Source organism: Typopeltis vanoorti, chromosome 4 (genome assembly GCF_054136105.1).
Source record: "Typopeltis vanoorti isolate ZY-2024b chromosome 4, IOZ_Tvanoo_1.0, whole genome shotgun sequence".
Taxonomy (NCBI): domain Eukaryota; kingdom Metazoa; phylum Arthropoda; class Arachnida; order Uropygi; family Thelyphonidae; genus Typopeltis; species Typopeltis vanoorti.
In genome coordinates this window covers 67,163,135-67,189,472 of record NC_143552.1, presented here as the reverse complement: position 1 = coordinate 67,189,472, position 26,338 = coordinate 67,163,135, and the positions used below count along the sequence as shown (strand labels likewise).

Sequence of the window (26,338 nt, the reverse complement as noted above, 5' to 3'; positions counted from 1 at the left end):
TATAAAATTTAGATTATCTTAAGAATAGTTAAAAGAATATACTTGGTAGCGCAATTTCGGAAAGTAGGAATGACCAGATATGCGAAGCTGAACGTGCTGAGTCTAAATGTACGATATTGAAAATGTGTTGAGAACGAAGCTCAGTTATGTGAAATTTAGGTTATTTATTTTTTTAATTTATCCGATTTTCATCCATGAAAGACTAACTTGGAGTATATTACTACCGTGGGTTTTGTGTAAAGGATATTTTATAATTATTTTTTTAATTATGATATATGTATATTTTACTTAATCCGGAAACAACTTCGCTTTAGAAACAAAAGGGGAACGTTTTTTCACGCCACTTCAAACAAGTCATTTTCAAGAAAGGAGTTTCGAGTCATTTCATAAATAGGGGATGGTGGCAGTCTCACGCCAGGCTTCTGCAGCCTACTAAGCTAGCCACTCGGCTATTCTAGCCGACAGTTGTATGAATCATGTTTTCTATTTTCAATCAGGATCGCCATCTTTCGAAGACATATTTTTCGTCTCAATACATACAACCAGGGTTCAGCATATTATATAAACCGTACTCGCCAAGCCAAAAAAAAAAAAAAAAAAGTAATCGCCCACGTCTTCCCACTTTTATATTGGTATGTTTTAATAACCCAATAAGAGATCCACAGAATAATTAGTGGCACTTAATGCAAGCGCATTTGTTGAGCCCTATATTTAACTGTATCTCTAACGTTTATTTTTATTACCACTTGAGTTCACAAAATGATCCCCGCTATTGTTTTTATAGCATTGTAATCTCAGTAAAATGAATGCCAGTCTTGTCTCACCCGTCGCAACATAGAATACCAGCTATACTTTGTTATGAAGATAGATACCTATTTGCCAAATAAGCTACAAGTAAACTCACTTCGCCTCCGTAGCTCAGTCGGTATAGACGAAGCTTTTTGGCCGGAAAGAAGACCTGCATTCGATTCCTGTCTAAGACGTGAGGAACCTTTATCTGGTCCCTTTCGAAAGGTGAGTTAGCCGGTCTCATACGGAGGTAGGGAGGAAGGGGGAGTTTCACCCGGAAACTCAGTTTTTTCGTTTCCCAGAACAGGCAAACCGGCCCCGTGAAACACACACATCTACAGACATGGGAGGCATAGGGCTAACCACCTTATCCTCGAGGCGGTCGCGGTTTCAAATCGTAATAGGCCATGCCTAATACGAACGTAAGAGGAGGGAGGAGGAGGAAACTCACTTCGAATAAAAAGACTTGAAACGCTTTCAGATAAATATCCTGAAATTTCCAAAAGAGTAGAATTCAAGTCGAGTCTCAATACTAAAATCGGTTTCGACGAAACCATATGGTGAGAAAGATATGAATTCGAATCCTGTCTAGGACGTAAAGAACTTATATTAGAGGTTTTAAAATGGAAGTGAGTTAGCCAGTCTTCTCCTACAGAACTTGCAAAGTTTCTCCCCGGGACAACTCGGGTTTTTCTTAGATGATATCTGAGTGAACCCACGTAATTACCGAAATACATGCAATTTACATACAAGAATAAATAGCAATCTTAAAATTATGATTACAAACGCTCATCACGATAAGTCGTGGGCCTTAAAGGAGCCTGTTAGCCTCGGATTATTATAATTATTATAATTCAAGCATGCTCATTCATGTTTTCATTTATTTGCAACAGTGAGTGACGTTTTAACTAGCTTGGATTTCTTTAGAATGGCGGGAAGAAGGAATAATATCAAACTATGTTTACGATACAGTTTAGTTTATATAAAATTACCGTACTTTTTAATCACACCCTTGAAAGTAATGCCCTAAATTTAAAATATTTAGTAATGACATCCACAAAAGATTGTAAATTGGCAGTACACTAGTGCTATAAGTTCCAACAAATGGAGCAAGGATGGAGACAGAAGGGAAAATTGAAATATGTAGTCTGTAATTTCAGAGAAATACTAATTTGAAAGCTAATTAAAGTAAACATAACTGCTGTTTAGAATAAATAAACGATAAATGATACAAGGTTTCAATATGCAGTACAGCTGCAAAAAATTATGTTTGTTTGTTTGTTTATTAAATTCAAGTATTGCTAAGAATGAGATTACTGTAGCTTAGAACTTCAAGTTTGAATACTTAAAGTTTATCACAGCCTTTTAGTTTTACGGTTGATTTAACTTTTGAAATAATTTTATTTAATTGTCTTCCTGCTAGAACAACATTACTTATTCGATTATCTATCGCCACGTGCAATTTGCCCTCTACAATAAAATCTGTACTTAAAAATGCGTACATTAGTTTCGAGAATGCAGTTCATATTTTGTTTCCTTTATTTATTTTCATATGTTTGGTCTTTTTATTGCTGATTTTATACTCAGTCTGTCACAACAATTATTTAATTTAACTAATGACTTGTGACGACTTGCAGAAGATTTATTTAAGAAAAACATCATCTACATCGAATAATATTTTCACATCAAAACATCTTTCTGTATCGCCTTCCGTTCTAACTGCTAGAGTGTAATTTAATTTCATTACACTCTAGCCTTATGACAATATAATAGTACCATTTTTAATTGCTAAATCTGGAAAACTGGTCCTGCATACCGACATCAAAGTTATTAAAAGGTAATTAAAGGCTTATCAGTACTAAATTACTTGTGATAAAAAGTGAATAAAATATATTTGACTTTTTAATCAGAGAAAATAAGTATTAACGAAAATTTGTCAAGCGCTTTAGTTTAAAACGAACGTTATGTCCATTAGTATAAGGTGGATCGGAAAGTAATAAAATTTTTGAACTACATTTTTAATATAAATTTTATTAAAGAACAAATTAACGTTATTCAATTCTATAATCGCCATCGTTAATTATAACCTTATTCCAACGATCTACTAAGTTTAGAATTCCTTTTTTGAAAAAAGCCTTTTCTTTGGACGCAAAAATGATATCAAACTCCTTTGGACATCATCTTGCGAACGGAAGGTTTTATTTCTTATGCTGTGTTCTAAGGATCTGAATAAGTGGTAGTCACTAGGGGCAATATCCGGCGAATATGGAGGATGTGGTAGAAGTTCCCATCCTAACTGCCTAATTTTTTCTTGAGTCATTCTTGCAGAATGTGGTTTTGCATTATCTTGCTGCAAAATTACCCCTTTTCGATTGACAAGCGCAGGATGTTTGATTAGCAATGCTTCATGTAGTCGCTCTAATTGTGCACAGTAGATGGCTGCTGTAATAGTCTTACCTTGTTCCATGAGTTCGTAATGAATAATTCCATGAATATCCCACCAAACGCACAACAGAACCTTTTGTGGATGAAGTCCATCTTTAGGTGTTGGAATTGGAGTTTGATTTGAAGAAAGCCACTGTTTTTTGCGTTTATTATTCTTATACAGCACTCATTTTTCGTCACCAGTTACGACTCGTTCCAAACCGGGATCATTTTGTTGTCTGGTCAACAATGAATTGCAAAACGCCCGTCTTTGTGCTTTGTTTTCTGACAGTTCATGCGGTACCCATACCTGTTTAAGAACCTTGCACTCTTATGTAAGTGCTCCTGGACAGTTGACCATGATGAATTAAGTTTCTCTGCTAATTCTTGTATGGTTTGTTTTGGATCTGATTCAACGAGAGTCTTAAGAGCATCGTCATTTTAGAGTAAGAGGTGTTCCAGATCAAGGATGATCAGAGAGATCAAAGTTTTTTTCTGCAAATCTCCTAAACCATCGCTGACATTTGTTAACCTTCAATACGTCTCCATAAGTTGAGCAAATGATTTTGGTAGCCTCGGTAGCATTCTTTCCTTGGTGAAACAAAAACAGCATACAATGACGTAAATGGTACTCTTCAACTTTAAAGTCCGCCATATTAAAAAAAAATAATAATCTAAAATTAAAAAAAAAAAGATTTTTTAAATAGAAAAGTAATGCTAATATTTAAATAAAAATCAAATTTAATAATTTATGTGTTATTTAAGAAAAAACAATCGGCTAAAAATAATTGATTACTTAGTAATAATATTTTTGGTTTACAGATCAAGTGTTGATCAAATTTATTAACTTAACCAACTAGTTTCGGCAAACTTTAACTGTTGGCGTCTTCAGGGCACTTATATATATATAGGCTGAAACAATCTCACAATTATGTGTAACTATAAAACTGACAAGAATAACTTTTTTTTTTGTAATTATTCTAGTCAGTTTTTTACAGTTATTCTTGTCAGTTTTATAGTTACATATAATTGTGAGATTGTTTCAGCCTATATGTAAGTGCCCTGAAGACGCCAACAGTTAAAGTTTGCCGAAACTAGTTGGTTAAGTTAATAAAATTGATCAACACTTGATCTGTAAACCAAAAATATTATTACTAATTATCAGGATGAAGAAAATAAACCTTCATTATAATTGATTACTTTCCGGTCCCCCTTATACAACCGTTAGTATCGGCTCCATTAACATAATAAGAATATCGCTGCATAACCTGTAACTTGTTCATTATCATTCGATTAATATACACTGCTCTCATTTTGGTAATCTTCATCTGGTTGAAGTTTGGTCGCTTTACAGTTGCCTTCCGAAAAAAAGTAATTTTAAATACTCCGAAAAAAGTATTTAAAAAAGTCAGATAAGTTATTGTAACTCCTTGTGCAAATCTTAAAACGTATTTATAAATTATTATTAAACGCATTTATACATTATGTTGAAATAAATGTTGGAATTATATTATATTTTAGACAAAAGAATAAATTACATCGATGGCTTTCTCTTGGACCGGATTCAGATTATCCCCCCCCCTCCAACTTACTTCTGGGAATTCCCTACATCACTTTGTAATATGAGTCAGATGTTTTGTAATATTCTTCCTTCAACATGACTACCGTAAATGTTCTGCTTTGGGTAGAATGCTCAGGCTAGTACATGACGCTCCAATTCTCGCGAAGATTTTCCGTTGAGTTGAGATTGGGATTCTGAGTAAGACCGAAATTTTCCCATACAATTTTCATCTAACTGTGTAGCAAAAGCGTCTGTAGTATAGCATAACACATTGCGTTGTAAGTGAGATAGATGTGTTCCTAAAAACTGCCACAATGTAACAGACATTTCATTGTGCAGAAGCGTCACATATCCATCTATGTTAATCTTTCCAGGCATTACGGTCGAAGGTCACATTCCAGGACAGACAGTTCCAAACCACACCACACCACAGTCACCAAATCTCGCAGTGAGGATGATGCACTCGGGAATAAGGCATTCTCCAGAAATTCGCTGAAACTTTACACATATGCATCAGATCGGAAAAGGATCGGATGTAATATTGTTTGCCGTTCCATATCACGGACTTCCAACACCCTATCGTGAATCACGATGTTTTTTACACCAGTGTGGTTTGTGCTTTTGAATGTCATTGCCTCTATACTTATTGTTCTACTAATCTGAACTCCCCCCCCCCCCACTTTGTCCCTTGGACAAAGCGGGGGGGGGAGGAATGGTACGGAATTGTATCTTCTTTGGATGGAACTGTATCTTCTTTGAATTTTTCTGTGCATTTCTTGGCCGAAGTAGTACCCTCATATTTCCACGATGCTTCCTACAGTTAGTTCAGGGTTATTCTGTCTGTGTCACAAGACAAGGGAATACGCAGCTGATAACTTAATTTGAAAACCGTGTCTTCGTGTTTTTTTTCTTTTCTTTCGTTCCAACGACAGTATACTGATGTATTCTCCATTATATACAGGTACGGGACACGTGTAACGACAGAAATATACGAAACATGCCACATTCTAAAGAAAATAATTATATGACCTTTTGAAAATATCTTACTTATGTTATGTTTCAAAGGAATCGTCTTTTACTTATAATCAATTTAAAAATTAATATTGATACATCGTAAATATAAGAAATCCCCCTGTAGCGCAGCCAGTAGAGATGATTTTTCTGATAAGAAAGATCCTAATTCATATCCTTGTAGGAGAGAAAGAGATATTCAAGTTCTTTTTTTTTTTTCCCTCAGTTGGAGAACAGCTAACTAACCACACATAAAGTGATAGAATAGGATTTTTTCCTTCTAGATTCACACGGAGGAGGCAGGGGTTTCTCCCTAGCTAAACGAGAGTGTTTCAATCCATAAAACAAGCTAGAAGAACATATGAAATATACTAGCATAATAAAAGCTACTTCGTCCGTAATTTAAAAACAACTCGACCCAAGTCAGCCATAATTCCAAAACAATGATGACAATACAACAACCTGGAATCGTATTTTTCCACCGTATTCTGCGAAATGGACAAACCGGCCAAAGAACATGCGCAAGGACAGAGAAGAGACTGCGAAGATAGGATCAACCCCTTTATCACTGCATAAATTAGATTTATGAAAGCATCTTAGGATAATGCTGCCCGAAAGACGTTGAATATATAAACTCGAAAGAAAATGGCAAAGAATTAGCTAAGAAATGATTTCCATGCTGATATTCTGGCTAATGGCAACTGTTTCAGCTAGAAAATTCCAGACAACTTAAATTAACTTTTTCACGAACCATGGTGTGAATCAATACAAGTACACGACATTCAATGCGGTTATAGTCGGGGACGCAGTTGGGACGATAATTACAGTAAGGTTAGACATGCATACCCTGAATCTAGAACAGTGGCATCATTGAAATTATGACATAAATTTTGTTAAATAATAAATGAACTATTTTCTCCAGTCACCGTAATTCTGTCACAGGCGAGTGGTAGAATTAGGATGACTGGAGTACTGATTGTAATAGTGACCGTCATCCCATTCACTATTTCCACCAGCAGAGAGAGAAGATCGTCTCCTCATAGGTTGCTTGTGCAATTAATAATGATCACACCTGCAGCGATAAAGCATATATTACGAATCGTGTATATGCATCTAAGAAACATGATGCAATTAATTCGCTTAATTTTCCTAGTCAACTTGGATTTGTAATAAGAGTATAAAGTTTCCATTTTTGAATATAAAAGGCAAAAGACTTAAGTTTTTAACCGGTAGTGAAGTTCCTCCCATTCAGAGCTCACTCCTGAATGAAATGTAAAATTTACTGCTTATAATAGACAGATGAACTGAATGAGCGCTCTTTTCTTGTGAGAATGGAAATCGTTTTGATGAAATTTTACAAATGCTTATTTTCCAAACAGATTTTTACTGTATTACTCCATCATCATCATTGGCTCGACAGCCCTGTGTGGATCCTGCCCTTTTTATCCTGGATCACCCCCATTTTTTAATTTCGCTCCTTAATATTCTGGGTCACTCCAATCTTCTCATCTCAATTTAGATCTTCCAATTTTCCTTTTTCCTTCTGGCCTATTTTGAATATCATCTTAATTACTCTGCTATTAGCCATGGGTATAATATGCCATTCCCAACTTAATCTATTAGTTTTAATGTACTTATTAATGTTTGGCTCATTAAATAATCCATAAAATTCATAATTGTATCTTTTTCTCCAAATCCCATTTTCTTGTACTGCTCCAAAAATATGTCTGAACGCCCTTCTTTCAAATGGACCTAACAATTTTTCATCTGTCATTGATAACAACCAGTTTTCAAAGGAATAAGTTAACATTGGTCTTATAAAAACTTGTGCATAGTTATTGTTGATTTTTCTTGAGATCAGATGTGACTTTAAATGTTTTCTAAGTCCATAGAGGCATCTATTTGCGTAAAAATATGTTTCTGATCTCAATACTGATATCATTTTTATAATTAACTTCTGGTCCCAGGTATATAAAGCTACGTACGGTTTCAAATTTATAAGAACCAACTTCGATTTGAGAAGGATCATCATCATCATCATCACAAATTCTTCAAGTAACTGACATATCTTTTGTTTCTTCTTGGTTAATCTGTAGATGTATCTTCTTTGCTGCCTTTTCTCAATGATAAAAGTTTCTTTCATTGCTTTTTTTTGTGTGTCCTTCCTCTAACGTCGATATCATCTGCATATGCCAGAACTTGTACTGACTTGCAGAAGGTAGTTCCTCTTGTATTAATACCAGTATCTCTGAAAACCTTTCCAAGTACTATATTAAACAATAAGCAAGCTAAGTCAGTCCCCCTTATCCAACACCATTTTATATGTATTGAATTAGACAACATGTCTTAAATTTTAATCTGACAGGTGTATTACTCCATGTTTATATATTCTGTGTTATAATTATTTCCTTGAACGCTTTTAGAAGTATTAGAGTTATTCGAACAAGTGTCTTACAATACAGAATATGATTATTTCACGCTTTCTATAATTGGCATCTGGCAATCAAGATAAGCACTGTATAAGAAGTAATGCTGCCAATTCTCCTTCATATTTACAAATGCTTGGTGATAAACTCGACAAGACTATAACAGATTTATTATGATTATAAATGAATGATTTGAATCTTTGCTACTCACATTTGTGTTAAGGAATACATTTAAGGTAACTAAAAATAAGCATTGAAACATTTGTACTTAAGATATGGTTGCTTAGAATTGAAAGTCCCCAATAAAATACGGCTGATTACCCCATAAAACTCGGAAAAAGCGAAATTCTGCTTATCAGAAGCCCTTTTAAAACCATAAAATTTTTACCTCCTCCTCCTCCTCTTTCTTGAAGTATTTTTGTAAAGGTTTACATTTATGCTTTAAATATGTAAGAAAACGTTTTAGTGCAGTTTTATCCCATGCTTATAATTTTTCAGTTTTTATTCATTAAAAAAAAAACTGATTTTTAAATTTTAAATTTTATTTCCAGAATATAACACAGATTTATATCTGCCATGGAATTGCACACTTCGTTAGTCTATCAATATTTGTTTCTCATATTTACATTTCAGCCCATAACGCCACATTTTTATCATATTTTGGATAAATAATATTTGAATTATACATTATATATTGTACATTATACATTCTGGAAAAATATGGGAAACAAATTTTGGAAAAACTGAAATTTGGAAACAAAACTGCTTAATTATTTACATGCTTTTCTCAATTCCAATTACGTGTATGAGAAGACTCACTTATAAACTAAACATAAAATCAACAGAATATTTAACTTCCAATTCCTTTTAACTTTTATTAATTTTCCAATAGGAATTTTAAGATAAAAATTAAAATTTCTATTGATTAAGTTAAACAGTCCACATGAGATTGTTCTCCTAGAAGAGAAGTTAATAAAATTTTATTCATTGGAAAAACGCAAATACTTGAAAACCTAAAGAAATAAATAAACAAAATCGAAACATCTAGAGCAAATCAATTCAAAATGGAATTTAGAACTGCGTTCCATGGAGAGGTCTTTTGCATCAAAGGCTAGGATTTAGGAAATGTGCTCAATTCCCAAGGAGATTCTGGAACGGCCTTTAATCTATGATATATATATATATATATATATATATATATATATATATATATATATATATAGAGAGAGAGAGAGAGAGAGAGAGAGAGAGAGAGTACACTAGTTCCTGTTCTTCCTAAACGCAGGGGAGCGTGGAAAAGAGTATTGTGGTTTCATATTTTCCAAAACAAGCCATTTTCTCTGTAATGTATTCACTTGATATAACAGACAAGAACCTAAATTTTATCTTTTTATACTACGTTAAAAATTCTGTCTCCTTGATGCGATAACATCTGCATGATTGTGTTATTATATAGATAGATAGATAGATAGATAGATAGATAGATAGATAGAGAGAGAGAGAGAGAGAGAGAGAGAGAGAGAGAGAGAGTACTAAAATAGTATTAATGTTAATATTATCTGATACTTTTGTTGACAATAGCTAGATATAGTAAAAATAATCAAATACTCATATGAATGCTGCCGATGGCATGGATGTATGCGATTATCTTTATGTGGAAGATGAATTTCATTTCCCGGTATGAGACCAACATCCCACTTATTGGAAGAGACTGAAATGGCTTGAAATAGTTTCATGTTTGATCTCTAGAGCAGGGTTTTTGGACCAGGTAAAATTGAATAAAATATGCAAAAATTATGAAAATTAATAAAAAGAAAAAAAAAACTTAGTCCACTTACAACACTAATACGTTATAGGCTTAATAAGCAAATTCGACTTGTATTGTGCAATACCAAATAAAACTATAATATATAGGTTTGACTACTGCTGTCAAATTATCAATTACATGATGAGCACTCCTAGACTTTCCAACTTTTTTTTTTTGCTGAGGAAAGGAGGCTCGCTTAGAGGGGGAAAAGGGTATTGTGGGAGCATATTTCCCAAGAGATAATACTTCCTTTTCCAGACCGACTAATTCATTCTCAAAAAATAGATATTATAAGACACGTTGCCTGCCTGTTTCTTTCATTCCATCTACAAAGGATTTAGAAATCCTCTTTGGTGAAATATAGATTCTAGACTTACCTTCCAGTAATGAAGCCTATTTCATGAGCAGGTAATAGGAGATGTAAAACGTATATAAATAGAGCAAGATCCTATTCATTCAAGCAATGGAGTGGGTCGTATTTTGCTGTAAAATATTTTCATGCGCAGAATAACGGATTACTTTCGTACAGTATTCAAAGTGGCGTTCCTTTTAGAAGTAATCCACGAATCGGAATGATTCCTTTTGCATATTACAAAATGAAACCCATCTTAAGTGAATTTTTTTCATAAAGCCAAAAACCAAATTCCACGAGCGTTTCGTCCTTGGACATCCAGTATTATCATAGACTAGCAAAATGAAACAAAACACGTTATCAATGAGAAAAAAAGTTTTTTTTAAAATCTCAAATATTGATCTGTTTGTATGAAACGAAGAGAAATAAACACTTATTTTGAAATCGCATTTTTAAAATCAATATTTTACTTAAATTCTGAATTTCTATTGGTCTTGACACTTTGTTCCTGCTGTACTGGAAATAAACCAATCTTGGATTTTCAAATAGCCCATGGAGTGAATTTTAATTCTAGTAAATATTAAAGCAATTGTCGTTTTTATTTGGTTAGCTAAAAACACCTAAAATCACGCGATCATTTGTGTTCTTATTATACCTATCTTTACGCAGTGTAACTCATTGTGATAACAAATATGAGATTTCTTGCAACAAAATACTAAATTTATGCTAAAATTGGAAGCTTACTGAGTACTGCTCAAAGACATAAATAACATAAATACTTTACATTTTTTTCTAACTCCTATAGGCGAGGTTTATAAGTGATGTAATGCTTCAAAAGGCGGAAAGAAAAGGCTCGGCTATGGTATTAATATGGGGTGTTTTCAACTCGTACAATTAAAGAAATGTGAAACTTGGGAAACCACTGTATGCATCAGAGCAGCCATTAACTATCATAATTATTATATATATTAATATATTATATGTCTATATTAACTATCTCACACACACTTTTTACCTTCTCAGGATGTGTGCCACTAGGTAGCATTTTTTGGCCGATGATCAATGCCAACAGCATCGCCAACTTAACGCATGTAGTATACTAAACATTCCCCCCCGCACACACACACAAAGCAATTCCGTTCATTGTGTGTCAATTATATAATTTGCCTAGTTTGCGGAGTTCATATTTAATTCTAGTAACCAGTTGTAAAAATTTTACAACTACTTCATGTTTATAACTTCTAAGAAAAGGCGCACGATGTCAGACCGCACGTTATTACACTGCACAGTTACACATTATTAATAATAACCTTGTTAATCATTATCAATAATAACCTTGTACAAACAACATAAAATTACTGTACAATACGACTAAAAACAGAGTGGTATCGTACAGTAATTGTTGCCTTCAGAATTGTTACTGACCCACGTATGGTAGAAGGAAACGAAGCTAGCTTAGTATAGCTACTCTTCAACTAACAAGCTGGTTTTGGTTCGAATCCCATCGTGGGTATCGCTGTCTGAATATTATTAGGTTGCAGATATATTTTAATTTCATCATTCGGGTTAACACCACCACTATCCTATTATTCGAATTCCTGAAGTCACTTGAATGTGGATTGAGTACTATGTTTCGTCTCTAGAAGGAAATGGGATTACCTATAACCCCTTACTCATACCAAATGTCTTGCAGGATTTTAACTTTCGGGGGAAATTCACATTTCCCCCCCTCACTCACTATCACTATTTCCTCCATTCTTTAGTACTTCATTCTTTTTAATTATGATTTTCATACGAAGACAACAAAAGCATACGAAAGAAAATCATAATTAAAAAGAATGAAGTACTAAAGAATGGAGGAAATAGTGATAGTGAGTGAGGGGGGGGAAATGTGACCACACGCCAACCTAGTCGAGCTGTGTAAGTTTCTGTGACGAGGAAAAGGGGATATGTGGTTTGGTTTTTGCCAAGCCTACAGTGGTGATAGAATGCGACTGTACTGTTTGATTCTCTTTCTTTCTCTCTTTTAATTTCCGGCGGTGAGTTAGCACTTGAGTTTGGGTTTGGATTTGTGTCTTTCTTCGGGTGTTCCAATTTTTTCTTCAAAAAAAAAAAGTAGCCTGAAACGTATTTTATAGTAAAATTATTTCGTATAATTAATGTCTCTGACATCCCAACAGGACTTATTCTCCTGAAGAAGAGCTAATACTAACCATAACAAATTCATGTTTCATCTCCTTTGATATATTCAATGTGCACCATTCTGAAACGGTCTACTATACATGCATCTCCAAGTAGACGAGTGGGGATCAACGTTCTAAGTTCCATAATTTCTTATCTGTTTTAGCATGAAATTAGCATGCTAAAACATGCGTTCATATATGTGAAATGTCTTGATCTAATAAAAATTAATTTATATGAATACGAATACAAAAATTTTAAGACTATCTTCAAATTTAGCATCAAAAATATGTCTATTATCCTACGCTTTGGTATTAGCAAAATACATACAAATGTACTTGAAAGAATAGCATTAGAAGTGCTATTCTTTCAAGTAGAATGTAAAGCGAAAAATTAAGAATTTTAACAAAAAACACATGACTGTAATATTTTAAAAAAATTATATAAAATTATTGTACATTTGTGCGGACTATGTAAAAATAATTTAAAATACAAAAAAAAATAATAATAAGATAATAAAAAAATAGAAAACTCCTTAGCGCGGTACGAACATACTATAGATTTACGAAAGTCTTTCTTGGTTGGTGCCATATAAAAAAAAATTCGGTTTATTGACTTCTGTTGTTTGGGAGTCTAAAAAAAAGCCAAGAACTAGAGTAGTGTACCGATGGTAAGAATATGCATTCGAATGATGGAGATTGCAAAACTACTAACCGACTTTAGGCAATTAACCCATAAACGGACAAAAACTGACTGCTTAAAACCACCAAAGCAATCCAAGGATAAAAGTCAGTAAGCTTCTGATTTTCCATTAGTAGCTGCCTTCGCATCTGCAGTCAGCAATACATACAATAGAAAAGACCAGGGATATGATACTATAGAAACTACACATGCTGCCTATTTGCCATAGTTTATAAGTAAATTAGTATATCATATTTCCATAGGCAAAGATATGCACAGCACATTCTCTTCTACTGCAGTCTAAAATAACTGAATAATGATTTGACTACTGGCTCTAGTAGCATCTGGACTGGACATAAAAGGTTTCTAACAGATGGAGTCGGAGTAAGCGAAATGAATTCGAACATTCTGCATGATATGTATAAGCCCAAGAAGATCTGGCACGAGCATTTACATTCAAATACTATTTGAATTCTTGTAACCGAGCATATGATAACTTGCAAACAGAAGACACTGAACACGACGCACCTGTTTAAGTTAAAGGAACTGCCGAATGCTGTCAAATGAATATGTGTGTGGGGAGGGGGGGGGATAAACGGTGATATTAGGAAAAGTCGAATAATTCCAGTTCCTTTGCATTCATTGTCAGCTAGTGCATCACATTAGATTTCACTAGATCATCGATGGAAGGTCAAGTAATAATTGTACCTCCATAGTTTTCAGGAAATTTTCCAAAACGAATTGGTTATCTTGGATATATTAGAAAATATACAAATACAGTAAAACTTTATTTTGGTTAATTAACCACAGCACATCGAGATTAGATACCTTTATGATTAAAATCCACTACAGTGGTCTAATTTTTGAGTTTCGGTGTATATCCAACATATAGAACAAGCATTTTCGGTTATTAGCAAAAGAAATGTTTCAAATATAAATTACACGCTTGTATGCAAAAATATAAATAGATTTTTTTTTTCACAAATGAAGCAAAGTGTAATACTGTTCTTTCTTGCATGTTTCTATGTTCGCAGTGACTAATGTTATCCTAATTTTGCTTATATTTACTGCTTTTTTTTCTTCTTTGAAGTAGTCTCAAAGCAATTGCAATATATAACGGAATTCTATTCTATTCCCTCAGTCATATGGCTGGTGGAGTAGCTATACTTTATGCTAACATACTATGGAGATGATTATGAGCAAAGTGGTTTCCCGTTGCCTTCCTTGCTGTAGTATATTTTGACTGTAGCCTTGCGCGTGTGTGTGTTCACGGGTCCACTTTGCCTGCTCGCGGGATGAAAAACCCGAGATAAACTGGTGAAAAAAACCCTGTTGTCCACGCCCAAGACCAGCTAACTTGGCTATGGCTGAGGAAGATCCTTAAGCTCCTTACGACGGGAATCGAACCTAGGACACTCCTACCCCAGGCATATGGTTGCGAAGCGCATAGCCAATAGGCTAACCGCGCGGAAATATAACAGAATAGCTTTACAAAATGAACAACAAAATTTCAGTTTTGACATCTGTGAAAAACCACGCAATTTGAGCATAATCAACAGAGATTCACGTGTTAATATATGTACCGTAAATATATTGTCTCATATTGTATACGCATATAGCAGAGAGAGAGAGAGAGAGAGAGAGAGAGAGAGAGAGAGAGACAGACAGACAGACAGACAGAGAGCGAGAAAGAGAGAGAGACGAGAGTGAATTTAATTGTTATTGAAGGCGATAATGATAAGTTTTATCCTACTAAGCTTTTCTCATTTCATTTAAATTTAACTATTTAAGCCAAATGACAAGATAAATTTTGACTTCATTTCAATTGTGTGCATGCTTTGGCAGTTTGTGTATTTTACTTGGAGAGAGGACCAAAGTTTGGGAGAAAGATATGTGAGAGGGTTTCCTCCTGTCACGTTCGCTAATTCATCCAGTGTTCTGATTATAACAGTATCTTGCAATATAAGAGGGACGAATACAAATCGTATAGTACAAGAAGGAGTTAATTTAAAAGAATTAAATTCTCGGTATATTATGATCATACAGAAAGTATTAAGCAGTATCATAAAATTTGAAGTTATTTCAATATTTAAGTACTTAAATTGTTATGTGAGTTTCTATTCAAAAAACGGCAACAGAGCCTTTAATACAATCAATCAATAACTACAGAAAAAGAACCTAACACTGAAGGCTATCCAAGAGGATGTGGTACAAACATTAGCAGAGGATATTCACATCCCGTGTGCAATGGCAGAAAATTGAGCAAAGGAATTCCACCTTGGCTTGCTTGATGATGATCCTACCTCCCTTCGTTCATCAAATGAAGAATATAATGGTAAAAATAGCAGACAGATCCACGATTTAAGAATTTTAGATACACACAACATCTCTGGATACATGCTAATGTTATATCACTAGCTAATATCAACAAGAAATAATAATAATAATAATAAAAGAGTTCATCAGAACAAAGCGCCATCTTACAAGTTAACGTTGGTGATAGCTGCTGGTTTGTGCGATTGTGGCTGTCAAGTTATCAAATGTTTAAGCTGTTTACCTTAATTCGCTCCCCGCCCCCTTGAGGTCACCATTTAAAACAAATACTAACAGCTAATTTTGGCACTTGGATAATCTCGTTTTTGTTGCTGCTACTGCTGTTTTGGAATTACTAACAAAACAACTGAGGTTGAGGCCAATGTATTACGCTTCGAACCCGTTTTGCGGAGTGAAGAACTTGACATTCTGGTAGGGAAAACTTTTATGTCTTTGTATGAGGCCAGATAACTCACCTTCAACTGAAAAGCAATAATGATGTCATCGTTGCTGTGGAAGACTTTATTGACATCCAAAATGATGTCAGATTTTGTTTGCCGATAGAATTAGAAAATCTGTAGCATTGTAAAAGAAGCATATATGTCGACTAAAAAGAGATTGCTGACGAGAAACAGCAGGCATAATCAGTTTCATGAATACCTCCATGCATACTTAGACAATGATTTACTTTGAAGAAATATGGGTAAGCGCATTGAGTAATTCAATGAATATTACCTGATAATGCATTTATTATTTCTTGACAGATTTAAAAAAAAATAGGCTAATTAACCGTTCGCTCTACGAAAGCAGGTTTTTTAAAAAAGTAGTATTCAAAGAAAAATAAGGAACGAAACAAATGAATGAAAAGAAAATTAATATTACATTTTTTTTTGTTTTGTTTTACTTAGTTTTAGTTGTTATCTGTCATTCTTCGGATGGGTGTGCTTATATCCATACATACTTCAGCTGAATTTTTTTTTTTTTTTTTAAATAACCTAACATTCTGGAAGTATCGCATGATTTGTACAATAGCAGGATTTATTTATTTGGAAACAATGAAAACTTTCTCTGGCATCTTCAAAAAATCAACATAAGAAAAGTGTCCATCTTGGTGATTCATGGTGCGGATGAGATGTCAGCAACGGCTTCTGTAAGGGAAAACTAGGTAATCGACACGGTAATACCACGTGCCAAGGGTGGGAGTAACTGATTGATTGGCAATGTTTCCCTTAAGTCAAAATGGAGCAAGGTTACATTTATCTACGTCAGTGTAAAGAAGTCGGGATCGATAACTTTGGCGTGTATGGCACGAACTTGCCGTCACCACACACACACACACACACACACACATTGAGGTTTCACTCGCTCCTGCTCCTTGTACTTAAGACGAAACTAGTGTAAAAATGATAAATTGAGTGCGGTAGTCAAACGCTACGGGTTATTTGTCACAGTTCAGTGACAGAAACAGACGTAATTTAATTGGCGAGGTGTCGGCGGCAGTTTGCCACTATTTACTTTAGAATGCGTTCGGAAAACTGAAGTGAAGCAAGAAAAACATGAAATCATATCACAGCCACATACAGATTAATGGACGATATTTTTCACTTGCTTTATACATTTTACACCTTTCTTTCTTTATTGTTTCTTTTCCAGCCAAGCATGCAGATCTCAACGGCCCTCAGATCAACAGAAGGAAGCGGTTATACTTCTGGAACTATTGAGAACAGTGAATATTAACATGTAATATTATATACAGTATACTATATTATATCCTTCATTCTAAAAGGAATGAAAAATATTTCTTCCGAATTATCATTTCGAATTAAATATTTTTTACAGCTATACAAAGACAGTAGAAATCTTGGGAAAAAAAATTGCAGTCATACTTGCCGTTAAAGTAATGTTAAGGTTTCGTTTTAATAATTAAGGACACGGAGCAGATAAAGATGAGCAGGTCTGGCTAGCGATAGCAGACACATATTCTTTTCTGAGTGATAAAACATCTTCATTTCAGGTGGCAATTATTCTCTCAATGTTTGAAAGCAAATTAAAAATAAAAACACTAACTCGAAATTAGTTTGCCATTTCTTATAAAAACATTGTGGGGGGGGGGCGATGCACGCGACGTAAATCACCAGTGCTTTCATCCCTGGCAGTAGTAAGATGGTTTGCATTGATCTTATTGCACAGGGACATTTGAAACGGTGACAGGTGTCGAGTTTGGGTATACAGAATGGCTATTTGGCAAAAAAGAATGAGTAGTTTGTTTCCACGACCAAAAACGAATCGGGAGATTGAAACGCAAAACACGATTACTCAGTCATTCAGCATTATCTGCAACCTCAACTGCTCTTATCGAACATTCTGCCCATTTTATTATCATGACGGTATGCGGAATCCTTCAACGACTCTAAAAGAGAAAGAATGCGAGTACTCTGTAGTATGGAAAAAAATCTCGATTCGAATTCAGTCTGAGATATGAGGAATTTATAAGAGCTTTTCAACTGAAGACAAATAGCCGGGCTCATATAGAGGGGCAGAACTGTTTCCTTCTGTAAAACGAACAAACTGGCCACAGAACATGCAGTTTACAGACATAATACTCTCACTTCATAGTCTTAAGGGCATTTTCTTTAACTCTGAATAACCAATCGTCAATCGACTTCTGAAATGATTAAATCAGGAAGTAATGGAGAATTCGTCTTTTTCTTCTAACACGGGTTTGTATGACTTCGATCGGTCTCCAACAAGAAGTAATAAAAAATAAAAAAACATTTTATTAAAATAAAATAAAATAAAAATAATAAATAATAAAAAAAATTTAATAAATAAAAAAACAAAATAAATAATTTTGTTTATAATAAAAAAAAAACATTTTGGGCCAAAGGGGGATATAAGTGTCGATATCTTGTGGACTTTCATAGACAATGTTCTGCAGATGAGATTTTTCCGGTTGCTGTTGTGTAGAAAAAAATCATTGAAATATCCTGGAATAATATTGAAAGCACATGTAAGTTGTAAATACTGATAAAGAATGCCATCTTTTTGGCTCGTTCTCATCAAATCTCATGTATTATCAGTAAAAGCCGAATGTGTGTATATTTAATTAAAACTGTGGATCTCTGAGAGACATTTCCTAATTTGTAATACAATCTTATATCCTTTATATTGCACAACGCCAACGACCAGCATGGTTTTTAGTATTGGGCCTAGAAGTCTTGATATGGCTAAACTGACTGCTTTTCGAATTACAATTTTGAGAGGATCAGGTAATAAGCTCTACGGTCTTAGTATGCTATATCTGCTGAATTTATGTGTTTAGTCTGTTCTACTGGAAGAAACTTGGTTTTTTTGGGAGAAGAAGAGAGAAATCCAGTCACTACTAACTGACAGATCTATAGTTATTCTTTAGAAATACAGATAATAGTAGTAAAGGAATACAAGATCATTTCTGTATGCATTAATCAATAATATATTTAAGAAAAAGCAAAAATTATTCCCGGTCATCTGGAAATGTGTCCATTTGGGACTCCAGAAACCGGAATGAATTACAATAATTAGCCTTTTCTTTCTTTCTTTTTTGCAATTTTGGAATATAAGAATACGCTAATGATTTTCCAAATTTACAAGTAAACAAAAATGCTAGATCCCCATTTTATTATTATGCTTTTTTAATGTGAACCCCACCCATTATAGGATCCTGCCAATAGAGACAACACGAAAGTTTTTTCCACTTCAGGCATTCAATAAGCAGGCTGGTGGGCTCACTCCGGTCAATGAAAATCAAAAGACATTTACAAACACACCCATGATTGCAGTGAGATTCGAACTCGCAATCTGTGGGCTGGAAAATGAATACAATACACTGTCCATCCGACAAAGCAGGCCGGCAAATTGCTCACCATCAAAATTATGTGAGAAATCACTTTAAAGGAATTGAGTAAATGCATTCCAGGAGAGGACAGCCACATCAAAGTTCTTCTAAAGGATGGATTTAATACCATTTCTGACCTCAGTAAATCTTTGATTATTCTTTACTTATAACTAATATCCAGTCTCCGTAGTCCTGATTTCGTTGAAGCTTTTTGGTTGGAAAGACCAAAGTGGAATTATTTTTATTCTGCTTATTCTTCTTAACGACCGACAAAGTTCCGTTATTTAATATTAAAACTGTGCAACTTAATATAGAAACTGCTATCTCTCTATTCCCTTCGTGTCTAAGATGCGAACCTTTACAACACTATTCAACCAAAGGTGAGTTAGTCGGTCTCATAAGGAGGCTATGAGTTTTTCTCCTGGAAATTCAGGTTTTTCGTCCGTCAAAACAGGCAAACCGGCTCCGTGAATATGCACGCTTATAGGCATTGAATACTATTGGACAAGGTAGGCAACGGTAGACCACCTTATTCTATAATAATTCCCTATAATATGTCTCCCCCCTGCACCAACCAGTAGGTCCAGGGAGCGACACAGAACTAATATATTCCAATATACAGCTAACTAAATTAGTTGTGATTTTAATGATAACAGTGAATAAAAATGCATTTCTAGTGATCTTCACAAACTCTTTTTGCTGCTAAATTTTCAGCTTCCTCACTGAGAATCTTCCACATATTAAAATAAATTACATTTCAACTGTCTTACACAAACCATTCGACAAAGCCATTAGGCAGCCACTTTCTTCAACAAAATCTTGGTTTGAATGGTTATCCTAGGCGTCTACTGATAAATCATCAGAAACTGATGCAGTAGAAGGTTGCAATTTTAATGCGAAAATGAAGCTAGGATGCTGAGCTTAAAAATATATACCAAACATAAATATATATACATTGTAATGTAACTCTTTGTTTTAACTGAAGATTAGCGGTGTAGCACATGGCAGTGCTATCTGAAAGAAATATACCGTTGACAGTAAAGCCTTTCAAGTGAAATCTTCACATACACACTCCAATGTAAAAATGACAGGAAATAAAACTGCAAAACTAAATTCTAAGTGGATGGATGCAATTACTTCTACATGAGTTGAAAGACAATGTGGTGAATGCGAATTAAGAAATATAATTTTGATAGATAGGAGGGATATGATAAAAAAAATAAATGTCATAAGAATATAAGCAATGATATTTCTGAACCGCGCGCGCGCGCACACATACACACACACACACACATACACACATGGCGGCATCTACGAAAGATTTTTGTAAATGTGTAGCACATTCGTACCATGGGTTCATCAAGGATTTTTTCTGTTTTTATTGATTTTATACATTCTTTGTATATTTATTTATATTTTATATAGTCTGGAAACCTGCTCTAGAGAGACCAAACATGGAACTTTATCAAGCTAAAGGCCTTCAATAAGCGTGGAAGTAGTCGCACATCTGGCGATGAAGTTCATCTCCCATCAAAAACATCCGTGCCCATGGCAGGATTTGAACGCGCAGCCTGTTGGTTGGAAATACTAAAATTTTACATTTTTTCAGGCAACTCTCTCTCTCTCTCTCTCTCTCTCTCTCACACACACACACACAACACACGTGTGTTATTTCCAGCTATCTTATCTAAAAAAAAAAAATTTTTTTTAAATAATTACCCTAAATTAACTGACGAATAATTTTCCTCTCTGTGGTTGGAAAGGTTTGAGACACTGAATTATTTAATGGAGCCAATGCTACTAGATCACAAAAACATTAATAAACTATCAGCATTTAAATTAACGAACGAAATAATTAATTCTCCCATTAAATAAAAATGATTACCAAAGTTTTCCATTAGGAAGAGCACAGCGCTAAAAAATAAAATAAATGAAATGAAATAAAAACTGCTTCTGTTCGCCTTTCCTTCCTAAGAATGTGGAATGAGTCCTATTTGTAACTTGAGCCAGTGCTGGCGCATTTAATCATCTTTACCTTAAGGCTAATCCACGACTCATCTAAGAGAAAATCCGCTGATAATTTCATAGTAGTTTAATTACTTTTATAGTCCTCGACCTCACGATGAACATCCTATTAAGTTTTTCATTTGTACTTCTTTGACTTTACTGTTGATCGTCATTATTTTATAGTCGAGGCATTGGCTAAACACACACACAGAAATAACTCGCAAACGAATGCAAACAAATATTGATATTGGCAATCATTAAAGAAATCAAAGAGCCAAGGATTATGTTACTGCATGGTAACATTCTTACGGTTATCAACGGTTGCAGCTAACTCTTCGGACATGGTAAGCCATCCTATTATCTGGATCTAACTCTTAGTAGGAAGACATTCTTCTGTTACTGTAGTCGTACTTCATAAAAGCAATTCTCTACCCCCCCCCCACTCCAAATCTTCTGGATTACACGATGCCATAAATCTTTTATAGCTTCTTCAGTACGTGTGTATGATGCGATAAGTGGTCATATATCGATTGGACAATTGTAAGGTAAGAAACATTTCATCCAGCATTTGGTATATGTGTATTTAGTATGTAATTTGTGCTATTTTATATAAACAAAGTCTTTAAGGAGAGTTTGGCCACTGGAACCGTGTAGGTAATGATGTCCTTAGTGAGTTAATACGTCTATCATTGAGCAACTAAGAAAACGTTTGTGCCATTAGAACACTTTTTTCAAAACCTTTAAGTATTTGTATGGGTTAAGGATGCAGTTGAAAACAACAGATTGGTCTGCAATTACAAGGGTTGGAACATATCAGGTGACTGCATTTTACAAATACGGTTAAAAAAACTTGGTCTGTATAATTATGTCTATTAATTGCACGTGATCTCCGCTGGTGTGTGTGTGTGTGTGTGTGTGTGTGTGTGTGTGTGTGTGTGTGTGTGTGTGTGTGTGTGTGTGTGTGTGTGTGTGAGAAAGATACTTCTGTCGCCATATGATATGTTTTCCTAACGCATCTTCTAAGTCTTCCTCTCTTCTTAAGACGAGATTCGAACACATTTCTTTCTATCCAAAATGCCTTGCGCTAGCTGTATGTTTTGGATGGAAGCAAGAGTTCGTTGGATTGTGTAACATAGCATCACTGAGGGAACTTTTGTGATGATGAACATTGATGGGCAGTAATTTCCTTAATGAAAAAAAAATGAGTACGTCTATAATGAATTTTTTTTTTTTTTCAGTTATTCTGCTCAGAGTCACATAAAGTAGCATTTTGCATAAAATAACATTGAATGAAACTATTGAAAATAATCTGGTATATTAGTACCGTGGAAGGACCTCGGTTAAATATACATACTGAAAGCTGTACTTTGAATGCTAGAAATGATTTTTACCGCCTCAGGACTACAACAGATGTTGAAAATCATCCACAGTTTCCAATCATGAAAACCAAACCCATTTCTCTTGGGCATGGAAAACATCTGCTTTTTCTTGAGTAATTCTACGATTTAATCCTAAATGATTATCTACTTCAGTTGGATTTGTCCTCTTTAAAGGAATAAATTAATTTACCACTTTAAAAACTTTAGCGATCGACCTTCAGGCTACAGTTTCTTATCCGTTATGTAAGAAACAAATGAGCGTATGGCAGACTGTATGCGGCTTCGCATGGGAGGACAAGAGTAAGCACTATCAGCTTCACTATACAGGAGCGTAGTATCCAGAGAATAACAAATAAAACCTCAGTCTCACTTGCACATTTAGAATAGCTGCGATCTCTTCGGCAACGTTCTTATCTTAAATTTCAGAGAAGGTGCTGACAAATAGAAAGAAGGAACTTGGTCCATATTTTTAAATAATTTCTTACATCTGTGTGATGTGATCACTTTTACCCTAAAAATGCGTTATGCCATTAAAACCAAATAGAAAATTGAATCATTCAAGTCAAATTTCAATTTATCAGCGATACTCATAGTGTTTCCCATAAAACTTTATTCTGGTATTGGAATCTTTTACTAAGCAACATTTTGACCAGGAAGACTTCTAAAACCATGAATGGACAGTAACAGATTAATCATTTGTAAGCTGTCACAGCCATGAAATTAATTGTCGACATTCATCTTATGAAGTATTTATGACGGTATAATATTCATGAGTGGGTGGGGACGCAAAGAATTGGCTGTTAAACTCTATTAAATTGTTAGACTGTGAGAAGTTAAAAACAGAAGCATAGAGCTGGAAATGAATTTAAAAAAAGCATTCTAATTACCTGTAAAGCTTTTAGATAAATGAAAGATTAAACAGAGAAGAGCAGAGAAAGGAGGGAGAGAGAGAGAGAGAGAGAGAGAGAGAGAGAGAGAGAGAGAGAGAGACTCAACTTCTTTTCTACACTGAGGAAACAGTTTTGGTCGGCTTTTTACCCTAAAAATGTATCACTAGCAATTGGAAACATCAGAATTTCTTATGAATCAACTGGAATATAAAACACACACATAGAATGATTCGTTTATATATATATATAACTTTTCAACAGCAGTTCAAGATTTCCTTAACAAAGAGATCATTCATTGTCTATTAGTTTTAAACCAAGTAGCCACCTTGTGGTCGTTACGTTACACTGATAGGGTATCTTACCTGATCCCTCCTGGTGGGACACCTGCGCGTCTGTCACTTGAGCCCACGGAAACCACGGCGTTGGTTTACGGGAAAAAGAACCTGCAACAGGAGCCACTGGGAGAAAAGCAGGTGGGCGGATTACTGGGAAGTGAGTATCAAAATACAGTCGTGTGACAGTCGCTTCGTTCCCGCACACGTCCCCTCCTCGAACAGGGGACCGTCTCTTGGGATCACTCCTGCTGAGGATGCTGAGAATAGAGAAAGGGTTCTTTGAGGGACACGGGGGAGGTTTGGGAGATTGTTCTGAAGTCTGGGACGATGGAGAACTGTCAGAGTCTGGGTTAGGAGAGGGCGACTTCACGTTCTCTCCGCCGTGGTCGGACGCCATGGCGGACCTGCGGAAGCACTTAGCGTTACTTCTGCAGCGGGTTCACTGGGGCATTCGGAATCCGAATGGTAGAAGCGATTAAAACGTCCAGATGTCGCCACTTGAGTTCTTTCTGTGCAACGGAGGTTACAGAATATCCGGAAAGGTGAATCAGAAAGGCACGGCAGGCAGAAACAGAGTTTTCAAAACTGTTGGCAGAGCAAATGGTCCTTATCTCGGATGTCACGTGGTTTGTATATGCACCCGGTGTCGGTTTCGCTGCGACTAGCCAACTAGGTGGTCATGTCTTGAGCGCGATTCACGTGGATGGACGAATCCTTTCCAAAATGACTGGCACTCGATGGGGGTGGGTGGGGGGAACCGTCAAGCACGTGATCAGATCGACATTCTGCTAACGATGCATCGCCACCGTCAAAGGTCTGTTTTCTGTTCAGTTCGCCGAAGCCACCATCCGTCTCGACTGGCGGTTCGATTCAGTGCATTCTCCCTACCTGTCGCTTAGCGCACCTCGAGTCACGCGCGCACATACTGAGCCTTTCCTGGGAAAATGTCCGATTGGTTCGCGGCAGGAGCGGCACGCGACAGTTGAGTGGAAGAATCGGCAGCGAGACACGCCCCTCTAATCAATGGGCGTTCGTAGGGAGCGAAGACTGGCTCGTGCCTGGAGACGGAGGGGATTAATTTCTTAACGCCGTTACCTGATGAGGTAGGTGAAAGCGAAGTGTTTCGACGGCAATTTGTTAGCACAGTTGGTTTATTGGGGCGGTAACGTCAAACTAACCCAGCTGGTGTTTGGGCAGGGCTCGCTTGCGATGAACTACAGCACTTTATTGGCCGTGCTGACATTTGGTTCCGCCGTCATCGTCTCCCCAGTGCCGCTGTTTAACGCGTTTCACTCCCTGTAACACTTCGGGTGGCCGTGAATAAAACTTGGGGAATTATTAATTAGCGGAGAAACGGCGGGCGCTGCCTTAAAAAAAAAAACTGTTCGGAAGTTCGATGGAAAGCGGCGTTAAAAGTTCTGGCGATGCTGCATTTAAATGTAGAACCACGTGTGCATGTCTCGTTACCATGGTTACCGCTGACCGTCATCGATGTACTAATTTTTTTATTTTGTTTCACACCATCGAAACCCTTAACGAAATCATAAACGAAACACTTCTTAAATTTCATCCTTTCGAACAATTTCCACAAGTACCGCTTTCTTTCAGAAGTCGTTGGTTTTAAGATTTCTTTACCCCCTACACCAGTAAGGGTGACTTTCAGGATCAATTAAAGAAAGATTTTGGTTTTTCATTAAAATGTTTCAAGTGAAAACCTTAGCGACGTCAACTCATCGAGTTAGGTTTTGTTGGAACAATTTCAAAACTGCAGTTTTTTTTTGCTCCCTTTCATTAGGAAACGGAGTTCACCTTTTGAGTTAATCATTATATCGCGTGTCGCCAAAGTTATTGGTAAAGAAAGAAGTGGGTTGCTTCAGCCTCTCTTTGGACATCCAAGAACCAAAAAAATCATTTCATTCTTTTAATATTTTTTCTTCATCTTCCGGATGGATACACTGCTTTCTGAATTCGCTTTATAAATGATTAATAGTAAAGCTGTTTAATTTTTAAATAAAGTAAATTATTTTAAAATCGAATGAAAGTAATTATCACAAGGTGATGGTAATTATTATTATTATTATTATTTTATGTTGAGCCCAAACACGAGAAGTTGGTTGATATCAACCTATAACACATTAGTACCGTATATGAGTAACTTTGGTCTATGAGAATAAGAAAAGAAAGTGATCGATAAGCTGACCCCAAAATACTCCGAGAGAGAGAGAGAGAGAGAGGTATCTGGGAATTGACCTCTGATCAATTTAATATTTTAATGTATTTTAATGCATCAGATCTAATGAAGTAGTTC

At 35.4% G+C, this 26,338-nt stretch overlaps 1 protein-coding gene across 1 annotated transcript in view; it reads right to left on the bottom strand.

The window, feature by feature from the left end:
* Positions 1–24,427, bottom strand: part of LOC150107374 (homeobox protein HMX3-like) — a 43,422-nt gene extending 18,995 nt beyond the window's left edge. Inside the window, exon 1 of the mRNA XM_090391818.1 lies at positions 24,058–24,427. Coding sequence (XP_090247944.1) covers positions 24,058–24,427 — 370 coding nt within the window. The remainder of the gene's footprint in view (positions 1–24,057) is intronic.
* Between the last annotated feature and the right edge of the window lie 1,911 nt (positions 24,428–26,338).